The 15,447-nt window shown below is 43.9% G+C and overlaps 2 protein-coding genes across 8 annotated transcripts in view; one reads left to right on the plus strand and one right to left on the minus strand.

Annotated features, from left to right (window-relative positions):
* Window positions 1-2,525: 2,525 nt before the first annotated feature.
* Window positions 2,526-4,327, minus strand: senp8 (SUMO peptidase family member, NEDD8 specific). 3 transcript variants are annotated; one of them, XM_056412978.1, is made up of 2 exons: window positions 4,291-4,327; window positions 2,526-3,805 (listed from the first exon to the last, which is right to left on the minus strand). In XM_056412978.1, exon 2 carries the CDS (start codon window positions 3,781-3,783, stop codon window positions 3,118-3,120), a length of 666 nt encoding a protein of 221 aa, XP_056268953.1. In that variant the 5' UTR covers window positions 3,784-3,805; window positions 4,291-4,327; the 3' UTR covers window positions 2,526-3,117. The 3 variants fall into 3 exon arrangements, with proteins under 3 accessions (XP_056268953.1, XP_056268952.1, XP_056268954.1); XM_056412977.1 differs by having other exon boundaries at window positions 4,169-4,312; XM_056412979.1 differs by having other exon boundaries at window positions 4,273-4,295.
* Window positions 4,328-5,093: 766 nt separating this feature from the next.
* Window positions 5,094-15,447, plus strand: part of myo9aa (myosin IXAa) — a 100,612-nt gene continuing 90,258 nt past the window's right edge. For all 5 annotated transcript variants that reach the window (XM_056412273.1, XM_056412277.1, XM_056412274.1 and 2 more), the window contains exon 1: window positions 5,094-5,450. The gene's annotated coding sequence lies outside the window, so the exon portion shown is untranslated. The remainder of the gene's footprint in view (window positions 5,451-15,447) is intronic.

The raw sequence follows: 15,447 nt of genomic DNA on the forward strand, positions 1-15,447 counted from the left end.
AAGGGATATGTCTAGTCATTCAAAACCAAAATACATATTTCAATAGTTTCATCTATGGTAAATCTATGTTTGTTTTTTTAATGCGGGTAGAGCTCAAAACATCCCTAGACTCTCTTGCAGTGTTTGTCTAAGTCAAGTCCTAACAAGCAAATATTACAACATTTAAACATATTCCTTTCCAAGATGTGTTTACTGGCATCAATTTTTCTATTATTTTCTCTATTTCTACTGTCTATTTTTCTGGGATTAACCAATTACTTTCTTATTTTTCCACTTTATTTTTGGTGGTCGAGAGAGCCCTCTTGCCAATTTAAAGTAGGAACAAAAACATATGGTTATCGCAGTGTACACATTGGTTGTCCAATGCAAGTAAACAAATGTTTTATATTCGAAAAACAGAAGAAATGTGTGAATATCATATCATCAAGTTTAGGTTATTTTATGTTTTGGTGTAACTAAAATGATTGGATTAAAGTTACCCAAAAAATGTGTCCATTAGTTGACCCAATGTTAACACAAACTTGTGTATGGTCTTGTTTGTGTTGAGCTCTTTGATGCTTTTAGATTTTCCTGAAACACCAGTTCTGATGCTCTGGAGAAATCACACGCTCTCTTTGTTTAGTCAACAGGACCTCGGATGAAGTTCTTCAGCACTTTTTGGTGATGTTTCTCAAATTCTTGGGCATAAGCCAGAGTACTAGCACACGGCACAACACCTTCCCTTATATGGTGTTTAAGGGGGCGTTACCTATGCGATTTGATACAAACAATAGGCAGCAGGTGGGATTCAGCACCTCCTGGGTCAGAGCAGATTTGGATGGTTAAGAACTTTTGGTACATTTGGAGTTAACTTCTTTTTGTCCAGAAATTAAAGAGAACTTTCAGAAAATGTTGCTCCACGCGACCCAGTGTGTGTGTTTAATTAATTGTACAGTTCCTTTGATCCCTCGGTTGTCCACGGGTCTGATCGCTATCATCACACTTGTATTTAATTGCTCGCAGCAAAGACTTTAAAGCCCAACTGCTGTCTTTAACCTTCACTGAGTGTGTGTGTAGCTCACTGCACGGCTGTGCACCTGCATGCATGGCGACCAGCATGAGACTCAAACCAGGGTCCTGAAGGGGATCTATGGCCTTCCATGTTTTTCAGATTGCTTGATTTTGCTTTATGAAGCAGCAATATTACAAATCTTTTGAAAGATGTGGGTCGTTTGCCAAAAGAGCAAAAAGCAGGGCAGTATTTAGTAGGATTTGAGTTTCTCCCTCTCAGTTTAGGTTATAACAAGGTTCCCCTTTGTATGCTTTTGTAGATTATGACGCCAAACCGTGGTGCACTGCTGCACATTTGACCTTCCACGACCTCCTGAGATGACAATAGACAGAAAGTCTACTCCGTGGACTCGGTAAATTGGCCATTTAGAAGCAAATCGGTCTAAATGGCCGAGCCTGTCCTTGGGCTCTTTGTCTCACCGAGGCAGCGTAATGCCAGGGTGGTGGACGCCCCCGTCGAGTGGCATCTTATTAGGACAGTAGTCTGACCGGTCCCTCCAGAGGGTGGAAACGGCGTGGATTTAAGAGCACAGCGGGGAAAGCCAGATCAGGAGGCGGTTTCCCTAATTTACTGCAATACAATCACGGATGATTATTCCTGATTATTCCTGATTATACTCTGTGATGAATTGACTTCATGTAAAAAGATTGACACCCATCTTTATAATTTCGTGTCCGGTCTTTTTTCCTTTTTTTTTATCCCTTCAGTTACAGGTTGCTTTCGGTGAATATGAGTAATCTAATTGTGATATATTTATTAACTTTTAATCACATAGCTTTGGCTTTCTAGAGAGGTGGTGAAATAATCCAAGGCAGGGCGGAGATTGTTTATCCATTTCCTTTTCCTGAAATCACATTTAACATTTCTGTGAGTCTTTCTCTGCGTGAGGTCAGTTACTGTAGTTATACTGACTTATAAATATGTCAAAGGCCACAGTCCGACTCTGAATAGTAACTAAATAAAGAATAGTTTGACCTTCCTGTGTACTTTCTTAATTTAAAGTACAATGCTGGATGACAGCTTGTACCATTCTACTCACGGAAACTATGCATATTTTTGGCACTTAAAAATAAAATTAAAGCGGCAGATGAACGTAAACCTATTTTTAAAGAGTCTCCGTTTCAGTTTTTTGGTATAATTGCCACAGACGTCTTGCAGTCGCAACACAATGAAGTTCATACTTTGTTTAAGCTTTATTTAGCTGCGACCCATCAAGTTGTTCCATTCTTGGAAGTATGACTTTTTTTTAAAGCCCAAAAATAACATTTTATAACGGTAAGCTATTGCAATTTCAGTCCCGGCTGAATTGTTCATAGGAAGATTGAAAATAAGTTTGCTTTTTAATGCGTCATCAGACTTAATTCTAAGTCTAAGTTTAAATAACGTAATACGTTAACTTTACTGATTGAAAATAATGTTAAAAATGTCAAGATATTTACATGAAAAGGACTTATAATAAAAACCACAAGGCACATTTACAATTGTCCACAAAAATGTGACAAAGTTTATTAGATCGACAGACTATGAGATTGATGCTTTTTGTGAGAACACATCATACGTTCCACCTCTCAACGTCACCTTTTGACCTTTTAAATCGTCTCGAGACTAAAAGCTTGTCGTTGTGTTCAGACAGACGGAATGAACATGCGACACGAAGCAGGAGCCAAAAGTTAAGCTTCACGTTCTTATCGTCAATTCTAGTTCATTTTAAATGACCCTGAGCAATAATCTGTGTAAACATTTCGACATTGGCCCCAAACCAAAACAACGGAGGAACCCTGTGCATCCTTTTCTCCACCCTCGCTAAGTATGCACACGGGACATTTATTCTTGGCATGCTGACATCCAGGTTTCCATATTGTATGTTGCTTCGTAGATACAAGCCAGAACCATGACATCACCTTCTTAAAAGAATCAAATCAGATGATTTATCTTTTTTTAATCCTTTTTCTCTATTTAGGATAGTAATATAAATACATGTCAACAGTATGAGATGTACTGTTTTCAAGTAGTGCAATCGGATGCTCCAGCAGCCGCTCTGCATATGGCGAGGGGCGGTCAGCGTGCTAAGGCAAGGACAGCGCGCTGCAGAGGTTATTCTGAGCGAGAGTCTGGATCAGTCCGCACCACTCGGCCCTCTTCTGGGTAATGTAGGCCGGGGTGATGATCTGCACAGGGAGGCGCGGCGAGCCCTCCACCCTGGCCTCCTCACACAGGGCCTCCGCGATACAGATCACGTACATGCCGCAGTCGTAGCTGTTCTTCTGCGACGGGCAGGGCTCTTCCACAAACTGCGCTTTTCTCCCCGCGCCCAAGAAGGGATCCAGGCTGCCGGCGATGCGCCGCGCGTGCCGCGAATTGCCGCCCTTTTGAGAGTCGTAGTGCGCAAAGTGGTTGGAGTCGTGATGGTAGACCAACAGGCTCCAGTGGGAACCCCCGGCGCTCTGGTTGGAGTTGTCGTTGACGGCGAGGAAGACCCATCGGCGAGACGCGAGATCCAGGGGCTCCAGGAACAGGGCCAACTCGTTGGGGCAGGAGGCACACTTGATGAACTGGGTGACCTGTGGGCTGACGAAGGTGACGGTCTCCCCCAGGACGCTGAAGCGCTCTGCAGCAAAGTACTCAAAGGCAAAGCCGATGACTTGGTCGTTGAGCCAGTAAGGTCCTTCCAGTAAGGACACATCGGCAGTCCGCAACAGGCTGTCCTGGTAGCTCAGCACTATCGGGTCCATCGTCCCAACACCGAGAGTCCGTCTGAAACAAACAGAACATTTCAGGACAGCCAAGTCAATCAAGAATCATTTTGGTTAAATTTATATTAGTATTCTTTTAGCAAGTAAAACTAATAAATGCATCCAATTATTCATCTTCACTTGATGAACTGTCCATGAAGCTGTGTTCAAGGTACATAAACTCGTTAACTTCGATGGACACTGAACACTTAACAATCATATACAAGTTAAATAACTATACACATTTTCAGGCAGGCGGTGTCCAGTGACGTCACTGCTGAGCATCACGTCACTGCAGCTCGTTAAATCCACCGTTTGTTTTCCGGCAGGCAGTTAGCTGGCGTTAACTGGTGAAATCGTCATATAACTGGTAAAACGGTCTTACGTTAGGACCACTTTCGCCGTCACACGAAGCCAAACAACTCGGCTGTAAAGCGATGTAAGCCGGTAGAACATGAACGATACAAAGTCAAACTAAAACACACGCACTTGATTGAATGTCCATACCTGTAAAAGACACACTCAGGTTAAAACTACTAAGAAAACCGGGGTATTGTTTCTCATTGCAATGACTAACGTAAACCGCTACCGGAAAACGTTTTTTTTGCGACAGGGTACCTGCGCAGTACGTTTACTGAAAGGCTACCCGTCTGTTTTGTTACCTCCAGTGACTGAACAGTTATCTGTGCTTACATTTTACAGTTGTATAATCCAAAAGTGAGTAAAATATGTAAAAGAAAGAGCATATTACCTGTCATGGTAATCTTATATAAAGTCAAAACACACGCTAAAATATGTTTTAAACTTAATTTAAAATGATGTGGTGTGTGGTGTGTTTAGCGCTGCCGTGTTATGTCGTTCCCGTGCCTACTTCCTGTGTCTCGCTACGGAAGCCGGACTGGATCATATGGACTTGATAACTCGCTAAAAAATGGCGCCCCATTCATTCCTATGAGTATTGCCCAACGGGTGCACATGATAGTTATATGTATATGTCTCCGGCGTATATCCTCACACTTTAGCATGTTGGAGTCGATAGATCATGCTCGCTTGAGTCCTGCTTCAGCCGTTGGGGGTTCATAAAAATGTATGAATCGTTTTACAGCCACTAACGAGTGTGTTTGTGAAACAGTACTTATTTGGGGGGGGGGGCGTTCGGATGAATGCGGAAGTTGCAATATCTCGTGCGGCCACTAGATTACAATCTCCCGACAGCTCTGCTCCGGGGAGGCTCGGCTCCGTCACGCTCCTCCTTTTTTTCTTTCTCCCCGCCCAGCAGCAGCGTGACCGCGCACGGACGCGCGCCCCGAGAGCGGCGGCACTGATTAGCAAGGCAAAGTGTGGAGTTTTCAGCGACCGTCAGCGAGCTGCGAAGGACTGCTCTTTTAAATGACGTCCAACAGCGGCGAACACGCACGGATGATACAAACGAAACGAGAGCAACGCAAGTAGTCCGCGCGGACTTGAATTTCGAGGAGTTGTTCGGAGCCGAGCGGCGGGAGAGGGAGCAGGAACACCCCAATTAATTCAATGGGAATGCAGGGAATTAAATAGAGACGTAGGTATTTAGTGCGCCTGCGGGTGTTTGTGGCTCTGCAAACCCATCCTGAGCCCGGACGGAAAACTTGAGCCCCACTTACAATTGACTTCAGCGGTCACGTCTGGAGGTAAGAGTGTGATGTTTAGGATTGGGACACTGTGGGTGTGTGTGTGCGCGCGCGCGTGCCTGTGCGTGCGTGTGTGTGGCTGTCCCGCAGTGGGAAGAGAGGCTGCAAAGTAACCAGTGAATCAAGAACATGTCATGCGCTCATTTGCAAGATGGTTGTTCGTGGCTTTTCAGGTGTGTGTGTGTGTGTGTGTGTGTGTGTGTGTATTTGTGTGTGGAGAGGCTTTCTCCTTGAATGGATAGTCGCAAGAACCAGAAGTGTGTTTGTGTGTGTTCAGCTGCGTGTGGTGTGAAAAGTTTGATTTGCAGCTCGCTGTCAATGTGTCAATATTTACCACCCTGTGATCATATCAAAGATGATGATGATGATGTTCCTTTTTTGTTGATTTATTTAAAGATGTCATCGTGATGCTAGTGTGTCTGGTAGTTTGCCTCCGTCGTGCCAGTGCAGGTTGATGTTGTTGTGCGTTGGATGAAGGAAACGCAGCATCATAAACTCACGTGCCCATGCAGGATGATTCGGCATAAATATCAAAAGGACCCCCTTCCGGTGTTTCGTCATCATCTTGCTCTTCGGGTTCTGTGCTGGTTTGAGGGTTCGTCCGCAGTGAGCTGGGGTCAATGTTGACGTGTATTATGTGTGGAGCCACTAAAGACACCGGGAGGTCCGAAGCTGCTGAATCATGGGCACGCGCCTCTAGTCTGCCCAGTCGACTTCACACACTCCCAACACCATGACGTCATTATGTGCACCGTTTTACCACTTTTGTGTATCTCGTGGAGGTTTTGGTCTACGTTGTGTTGCTGAGGATCTTTTTTTTTAATGACAGAGATGTCAGTGTGGTGATGACAAGAGAATGAGGGCAGTGACATGTGACGTTGGTCCACCAGGTGTCTTCTGTCACTCTCCGTGTGAGCATTATATTTAATACCCATATCAGATTTAGAAGAGGTGTCATGTGACGATCAGGGCTAAACGTCTCCGTGCCACGGGTGTTTTTTCTTCACCCCGAGTTGCGTTTCTTCTCTTTTCATTCGTAGAACCGTTTGTCGTTGCTGCTTTAGATCAGTGTCCCTGTATCATTTTTAAAAAAAATCAGCAAAACGTACTTTAATTCAAGCAGCCACGATGACTCCCCTCCCCCAGGGCACGCCCTGGACCCGGATCAGCACAGGTGATGAGGGCGATGCCGATGAGGGTGAAGTGGGTCTGTCCTGCAGGAATGTGAGGCCTGAGAAGACCCAGCTGCCGTTAGCACGAGAGGCGGACCAGGCCGAGACTCCGGCAACTGGTCCCCGTCGACATCTGACACCCCGCAGGCCCCCTTCTGTCTGCTATTTCTAAAAAGACTGGCCTCGGGTTTGTATCACATCCCCCCCCTCCCTCCCCGTCTGTGTCGGCCGATATCACCGGCACCACCTGAGAGACCCGAGCTGGGGCCTGGGCGCTCGGAGTTTTTTTTTTTAAAGGTTTGCAGGACACTCTGTGAGTTGTATTCAACATATTGCAGTATTTAACTCGCAGGACAACCTGCTCTCCTGTGCATTGGAACACTCGGAAGAAGTTTAATAAGAAAGCGTAACTTGTTAATACAAACAATGCATCGCTTTATGAGTTTCATCTCTGCAGCGGCATCATTTGGGATTCAGGCAAACGATGAAGTGGCTTCCGGTTCTGTTGCGTTGTCCGCCGGTTAGTCGTGAGGTGCGGCCTCGCGCCGGAGTCCTGCTCCATGACTTCACCTCTAAAACAGATTCGCACATTGGGAGGAGGCGAAATATGATTTGAGTTGTTCCAACCATGTCACGTTTTTAACCTTTTGCACATGCAGGTTGTCATGGACGGTTTGAGTTATGTGTCCTTGAGATCATTTTGTGCAGAAGAAGAATCCTCCTCTGTGTCTTAGTGTGTCAAAAATAATCTGCAGCACATTTTAGATGCAGACCAGCTGATGGCAGAAAGAGAAAACCGCCGCCCTGCAGTTTTAAATCCTCCTGTCATAAGATATTTATCAGCAGTCTTTATATACATCCATACCCTCACATTCTTTTGACAGTGAAATGTGTCCGTGGTTTGAGAAAATACTTCTGCAGATATTGTACAGAGATCAAAATTAGGGGTGACACCCGCGGTGCTTTTCTCTTCCGAATAATAAGATCGTACGGATTTGAATGTCGCCTTTTGTCCAAAACTCAATCTTCAGTTTCCTGTCACGGAGGAGTAAACAAACCTATTTCTGCTGTTTTTTTTACAAACGATCGCAAACACAATATTCTATCATACATTTCTAGCTGAACCGGAGGTAAAAGGAAAGTATACAGGACTGTCTCAGAAAATTAGAATATTGTGATAAAGTTCTTTATTTTCTGTAATGCAATTAAAAAAACAAATGTCATGCATTCTGGATTCATTACAAATCAACTGAAATATTGCAAGCCTTTTATTCTTTTAATATTGCTGATTATGGCTTACAGCTTAAGAAAACTCAAATATCCTATTTCTAAATATTAGAATATCATGAAAAAGTATACTAGTAGGGTATTAAACAAATCACTTGAATCGTCTAATTAACTCGAAACACCTGGAAACACATTTTCAAATGTTTGATTTTGTTTTGCTGTTATAAATCTTTTTTTTAACTTGGTCTGAGGAAATATTCAAATTTTATGAGATAGGATTTTAGAGTTTTCTTAAGCTGTAAGCCATAATCAGCAATATTAAAAGAATAAAAGGCTTGCAATATTTCAGTTGATTTGTAATGAATCCAGAATGCATGACATTTATGTTTTTTTAATTGCATTACAGAAAATAAAGAACTTTATCACAATATTCTAATTTTCTGAGACAGTCCTGTATATTTGGCTGTGTACGTGACGAGAGCAGATTTACATTTTTCATTTCCTGCTTAAAGTTCACCACACAGAGCGTTAATGCAGACTGACTGTAACTGCGTGAATAGGCCTGTGTATGATATATTTATCACCGACGTGTCGCAGTTGCAGTTCCTGCAGCTTTGGTAAGAAGGCTACGCCCGTAATGGGGGGCCGACATCCTCGCGTTTGTTTTCTTTGTTCTCTAAAAACCGAAATACGGTGTTTTCAAAAGGTGCTTCAGCTCCTCAAATACAATGTTTTGTCCACTGATGGAACAAGCGTCTCCGTGGCTTCTTTCTTTTTCGCACGCCGTTTTCCGACATAATCTGAAAATAGGAACGGCGCCCCACCCCCACCCCTCCGCCGGCCCTTGAGGTGTCACCTGCCGAGCCGCGGGGCCCGTGTCTCGGGGATGTCCTGAAAAGTGGCTGCATGATGGGATTGTGATTGGCGTGCACATGAAGTCATTAAAGAGGAACCTGCTTGTGTTGCACTGAACAAAGCGCCCCTTTCTTTAGTCGCCCATTCTACGAGGGAGGCTCTGGCCTCAAAGGCTCAGCTTGCTCCGCGTTTTGCATTTCCCCTCATTAACCGACCGGTGCCGCTAACAGGAGCTGGACTGAGATTGAGAGAAGAAAGTGCATTGTGTTGGTCTTTGCCGGTTTTTCTTGAAGTGATAAGGAGCTTAACTCGTCCGTTTAAAACATTTTTTTATTTTATGAATCCCTCAAATTGGGAAATGGAGTGAACAAACAGCGGTGATCTGTGTGGAAGCTCAGTTTTGTGTTTCCCCTCAATGAAAGGTTTGTTTTGGACGGAGCAGCAAGTGTTCAAAGCCGTCTTTTTCTTTTCTTTCTTCTTCTCGGAACATAATTAAGTCGGAGCTTAGAAAATGTCATAAGAGGTGAATGTCGTGGAAAGAAAGCAATTTGCTGAGCTTTAAGTGCTCAGGTTAATTTTTTTGGAAGGGACGGTGCTGGTGAGGCGACGACGTCGGATGTGGATCCTCTGTTGCATGGAATAACAGGTTCAATGGCTTTTGCCTCCAGGTGCCAACGGCAACATTACTGCAGGGTTTTGGCAGCGGAGCACAGACTGCAAACTAAAGTTGTGATTTGCTGTGTGTGTTTTGTGACACAGCTGTGACAATAGCTCATGGCTGCCTCGTGGTGCAGACGGGACCGGGCCCACGGTTAATCCTCAGGCATGTGCTGGTGTGTAGTGCCGGTTCACCGTCCTGTCCATGTGCAGAGTCTCTCAACCGAGCAGTGAGATCGTTTACGTCAAAGAATCGGGACGTTTTAATGAGGATGTTAAACCGGCATGTGTTGTGTTTATGTTCCTTAACAGCGACTCAGTGTGACATGGAACATTCAAATCTGAAGGAAATCACTTTATGTGTTTTGTGTTATGTCTGGTCGACCGGAAAGGCAAGGAGATGGAAATAAAGCTACGTTTTTATTAGATTAACTTTATTAAAAAAAGGCTTTATGTACACTACCGTTCAAAAGTTTGGGGTCACTTAGAAATGTCTTTATTTTTCAAAGAAAAGCCCTGTTTTTTCAATAAAGGTAACATTAATCAAAAATACTCACTATACATTGTTAATGTGGTAAATGACTATTCTAGGTGGAAACGTCTGGTTTCTAATGAAATATCTCCATAGGTGTATAGAGGCCCATTTCCATCCACGATCACTCCAGTGTTCTAATGGTACATTGTGTTTGCTAATCGCCTTAGAAGACTAATATCTGATTAGAAACCCTTGTGCCATTATGTTAGCACAGCTGAAAACAGTTATGCTGGTGATATAAGCTATACAACTGGCCTTCCTTTGAGCTTGAAGTTTGAAGAACAAAATTAATACTTCAAATATTAATCATTATTTCTAACCTTGTCAATGTCTTGACTATTTTCTATTCAATTTTCAATTCATTTGATAAATAAAAGTGAGTTTTCATGGAAGACACAACATTGTCTGGATGACCCCAAACTTTTGAACGGTAGTGTACATATAAGATGTTCTAGAATGCAGTATTGGAGTGCAATGCGTGGACTCGCGTTTAATTAAACAAACAAAGTTACAAAGTAGTTATTCTGACATTTTCCCAATCCTTTGCCAATGTTTAAGGTCTCGCTGCTTTTTTGCCTTCCATGAAGTTCGGAGTAGATTCCCATCTGTCTCTCTGGAAGAGGAGGATGTTCGGAGTTGTCCTGAGGAGTTCTTGTTTTATGAACGGAAAAGCTTTTAGTGACCAAAGGTTCAGCTGCGCCTTCATCATCCAGTCAGAAGCCAAGAATGATGTCAACATTTGAAAATGTTGCGAAACCAAATGAGATTTGTATCCCAAAATGTTGTTTCCCCCCGTGGTCTTTCATTTCCATATCGCTGTTCTAAAGTTCTCCATAATAATAATATGAAGACGTTTCTCTTCCTGGGGTAAAATGCCATGGATCAGTTTGAAAGAAGTCACTTTCGGAGGAACGGGGTGTCGGATACAATTGGTACGGAACTTTCTAATGTCGATGTGGTGAATTTTGAGAGAATATCATTTTATTTTAACAGGCTGTGAAATAAATCTGATTTAAACAAACAAAAAAAACAGCTTTGAATGACTTGAATCGTGACGGTCATTTGAAGTTCTTAAACCACAGTCGCAAAGAGAGGGTGGAGGTGTGGAGCTACACGTGAAGGCTCATCCGCATCAGGAGCACAGCTGGAACTGCTTAAAAAAAAAAAAAAAAAGTCACATTTCCAAACGAGGTTCTCAAAAGGCCGAGTGTTGCGGATCGTCCTCGGCAGAAGGAAAGGCGGCGTGGCGTTGTGTCTGTAACGCTGCGCCGCCGCTCTTATCTGCGGAGGAATTCTGTCAGTTTACACTTACAGTAGTCTGCGCTCCGTCAGAATGAGGCAAGAGGGGAGGAAGAGAGGAGATAGTTGTGGTTAACTGACAACAAACAGGCGGAGATAAGCTGCATTTGAAATGCGGCTCGCTAACAGCTGGAATGCTCTAATCTATTATGGTTATCAGTGTAGTAGAGGAGCGGATGATACAGGCCACTCTAAAGTTATTATAAGGCTAACCATTAACTGTGGAAGTGCGGCGCCATAAAATCTGGTGCTCTTATTTCAGAAAAGGACCTAAAATAAGATGAGGCGAGTCAGAGATGCAGCTGCTCGGTCGCCGTCGCCGTGTCCTTCCCGTCTGTCGTCGGCAGATTACTTTTCTATTTGTTTTCAAGGTTACGTGATTCAAATGTCTCGCGTGAAGGATGACTCTCCCACATGTCGTGTTAAAAGTCAGAGAGTACGTTTTAGTCTTTTTTTGTGCCGTGAAATGATTCACGTCTTGGGTTTTTGGGCCACATTTTGTTTTTAGTTTTCCGTTTTCACCCCAGATTTCCATGAAATTTAGTGAAAAGTGAACACATTTGGTAGGTTTTTATCCATTTGCATCCAGATCCCTGGTATTTAAAGAAACCCTGTTCTTTTTCTGTGTATTTGAAAGGACTCGACGAGACGATCGTTCGGCCTTGGCGGCGGCGTTTTGTTTTTTCGCGACGAGAGACGAGACGCAATAAGAGATACGTGGCCTGGGAGAAGGAAGAGGGCTTTGCTGTGAGTGCAGTTTGACCGTCGAGCAGACGTCAACAAGACACGCCGTCTCTCTCGTAGAGGAGCGCTTTTGAAGGCGCACCGGTCTCCCGATTCTCTCCGTCTGAGCAAACGACCCGTTTAAAGGAGCCGTCTGAATCGTCGGTGTCGACTCGTGAAATCACGGCACAGCGACTCAAGCGAACCTCCCGGACCCTGCGGAGCCGCAGATGGTGGCGTTTGATGCCGCGTCCCTCGTACGTCGGCACCTGCACTCATCCTGGTTACTATCCATATATAGAGGGTGGAGGTGTGTCTATACCCCTGTATATTTACCTTCGCATTGATAATGCGGAAGGTTATGTTTTGATCGCCGTGTATTTATTTATTTGTATGCGTTTTATTCGCATAACTCAAAAAGTATTAAACCGAATCGCATGAAATTCGGTGGGATGATTGGTTATTATCCGAGGACCATTTGATTAGATTTTGGGATCAATCGGGTCAAAGGTCAAGGTCATGAAAAGGTCAAAATCTTCTTTTTACCATAGCGCGGTCAATTTCTATCCAATTGACATGCAACTAATGCCAAAATGTTCATAATTCAATGCCCAATCTGGTGATATGCGAAGGTATGCGCTCTACAGAGTGCCCATTCTAGTTAGTGTTAGTATTTAGTATTTAGTTTTATATTTATTTTCATTGATGCTCTGATGTGCACCGCTGCTGTGATTTTTATTTATTTTTAATTTCCCCACTGTGGGACGAATAAAGGAATATCATATCATATCACTGCGGTGACTCGGCGGTCTGGTTGACTCATTACAGTCCGGCACCCTGGACACGATTACAGGGTCTCTCTATTGTCCCGAGTGCTCCACTCAGAATGGAAGGAGCCCACTTCACAGTGCTCTACATGGTGTGCTGGATGCTCTATGTGAGGAGACTCCAAGCAGACTGTCATGAGTCCTCTTTGAGTCTGCAAACTACAATAAAGATGGAGGGTTGGACTGTTGTGACCTTCTCAACGGAGAGCATGCAGTATTGTTTAAATATAGCTTTTTTGATTTGTTCTTGATGCTAATTCTCTCTCTTGGTTTTAAATGGTGGATGTGTCTCTCTTCATTTGTGTTGAGAGAAACCCCCGAGTCCTTTTTAAAGGGAGAAGTTCACCACCTTTTTTCATTTTATTTTATTTTGGTGGATGTTCCGTGTTGATGGTAAATGTAGTCAAAGCAATACATTCCTCGGCGCGTGCGACATTGACCGAGAAAGCAGCTGCAAAATCTGTTGTTCTTCGCGACACCGAGCGCCGGAGCTTCAGGCGGGGAAGGAAGGAAGGAAGGACGGAGACGGGCCGAGGCTACGCGGCCGCAGTCGCCGTGCCAGCTGCAGCGAGCCACATAAATGATGGCGGGCACTTTTTTCCACTTTTTAATCCTCAGTCACTGCATTGAAATGACTCAATAAATATGGAAATGTGCTGCTTTTCTTTTGCTTTTATGTCATGCTGTGGTTTAGGGGTTTAAAGTGGATGAAGCGAGAAATCTGTGAAGTTGTGATTGGAACTTTCTACAATTTTCTAGCAAATAATAATACGCCTAAAAATAATGAATCGTCTCTCACGAGAGCCATTAGTGTTGGCTCTGAATCGACTATGGAGTTTGACTACAGGACCATTTACTTTCGGCAACCCAAAAGTTGGGCGACCAGAAGAATCTAAGATTGCACAGTGTTTTGGGTACCACAGAAGAAGAAACCCAGGTTGGAGGAGATATGGCTCTGTGGCCTCGGTAGACCAGAATGCAATGCAAGCGCCACGCATATTGTGTTTTGACCCAAAGGCTCGGCGCTCGGCCTTTCTTGTCCACAAACTCTCGGTGCTCGTTGTCAATCGCTAAGAGTGCACGAAACCCGACTGAATAAAACAAGACCGTGCACGTTGTCGGAGGGCATTCTGGGAAATGAAGGACATCTGAGAACGCAGGGAGACTTACCGGTCGAGACGTTTGAAGTGCCTCGCGGAATAACGCATGAAGATCACTCATTACCTTTGCATTGAAAATGCGGAAGGTTATGTTTTGATCGCCGTGTATTTATTTATTTATTTATTTGTATGACTGTTCCTCGCATAACAAAAACAGTTTTAAACCGAATCGCATGAAATTTGGTGGGATGATTGGTTATTATCCGGGGACCATTTGATTAGATTTTGGGATCAATCGTGTTAAAGGTCAATGTCTTGGAAAGGTCAAAATCTTCTTTTTACCATAGCGCGGTAAATTTTTATCCAATTGGCATGCAACTAATGCCAACATGTTCATAATTCAATGCCCAATCTTGTGATATGAGAAGGTATGCGCTCTACCGAGTGCCCATTCTAGTTTATAATGCAAAGGGATCCGAGAATGGAAGTTTTCCACGAGTGTCGTTCATTTGACACTTTACCAAAAGCGGCGCCGCACCATCCTCTGGGTGTGCAGGGAACCGCGAGGTCATAACATTTTTCGGAAGCCTCTCCACAAGATTCTCGCCATCGTCTCCTCGAGGCCTGAAAAACCAAAAATGCGTTATCATGCTGCAGCTCTTTCTCTCTCTCTCTCTCTCTCTCTCTCTCTCTCTCTCTCTCTCGACCGCGGCTCTGACTGCACCACCAGGCTCGGATTTCAAAAAAAGCCTGCGGTGTGCCGAAGGCAGAGAGGCAGCAGTCGTGCCCCCGTCGGCGGCGAGAGCCACCGTCACGCTGCCCTGTAATTACAGGTCATGTTTTTTTCCTAATACGCTAAACAGATGTGCTTAAAATGATGCTTAACATTCAGACCCCGAGTTCGACGTGATGACATGTCATTACTCCGAGCCGGCGGAGACGCACACGGATGCCGTCGTATCGGCGATTTTGGATTCGATCGTTTGGTGTGCGTCGCGTTCGTTCTCTAATAGAAATTATGGGATGGACACAAACAAAGGCTGTTGTAATCCAGAAAAACCAACACATTTTTTTTTTTACTTTTAAAATGAACAAAAATCAAGTTTTACAAATATATTTATGAAAACAATGACATGTACCATAAGTGAATGATAGATTTAATTTCTAGGTATCATTGCATGGATTATCTGACATGGAAACTAAATATCACACGGAAAGAAACATCATTTAATTTGTTGTCGTGAACATTTAATTCCGGGGGACTGTTTCTTTAAGTGCTTTTTTTTCTGTGTGCGTCTGTTTAACATGTGAAATGAAGTTTACCTTTCCCTTTTTGAAATGAACCAGCCAGGATTAGACGTCTGTATCGTACGAGGAGGTCAGATCCTGTGCTGGCTTTGTTTAAGTTGCCGTCACACACACACACACACACACACACCGACTCTCTTATGAATCACCAAAATGCATCGTAACCTTTTTCCTTTGATCCCCGGTGCCCACTCATGTGTTCCCGTGATTCTCAGCGATCCCTTTTTAATACGGCTCTCGGGGTAGGTGTCGAAAAGGCCCTCGAGGAGGAAATCTTCCCTCCTTACGCAACGC

The sequence above is a fragment of the Pseudoliparis swirei genome, chromosome 4 (genome assembly GCF_029220125.1).
Source record: "Pseudoliparis swirei isolate HS2019 ecotype Mariana Trench chromosome 4, NWPU_hadal_v1, whole genome shotgun sequence".
Taxonomy (NCBI): Eukaryota; Metazoa; Chordata; class Actinopteri; order Perciformes; family Liparidae; genus Pseudoliparis; species Pseudoliparis swirei.

Excerpts from the sequence above, each read along its gene's own strand:
- senp8 (XM_056412977.1), bottom strand. The coding sequence starts at position 4,239 with ATGTTCTACCGGCTTACATCGCTTTACAGCCGAGTTGTTTGGCTTCGT. Across the intron at positions 3,806-4,168 it reads ACGGCGAAAGTGGTCCTAAC|ACGGACTCTCGGTGTTGGGA; the intron begins GTAAGACCGTTT and ends TGTTTGTTTCAG.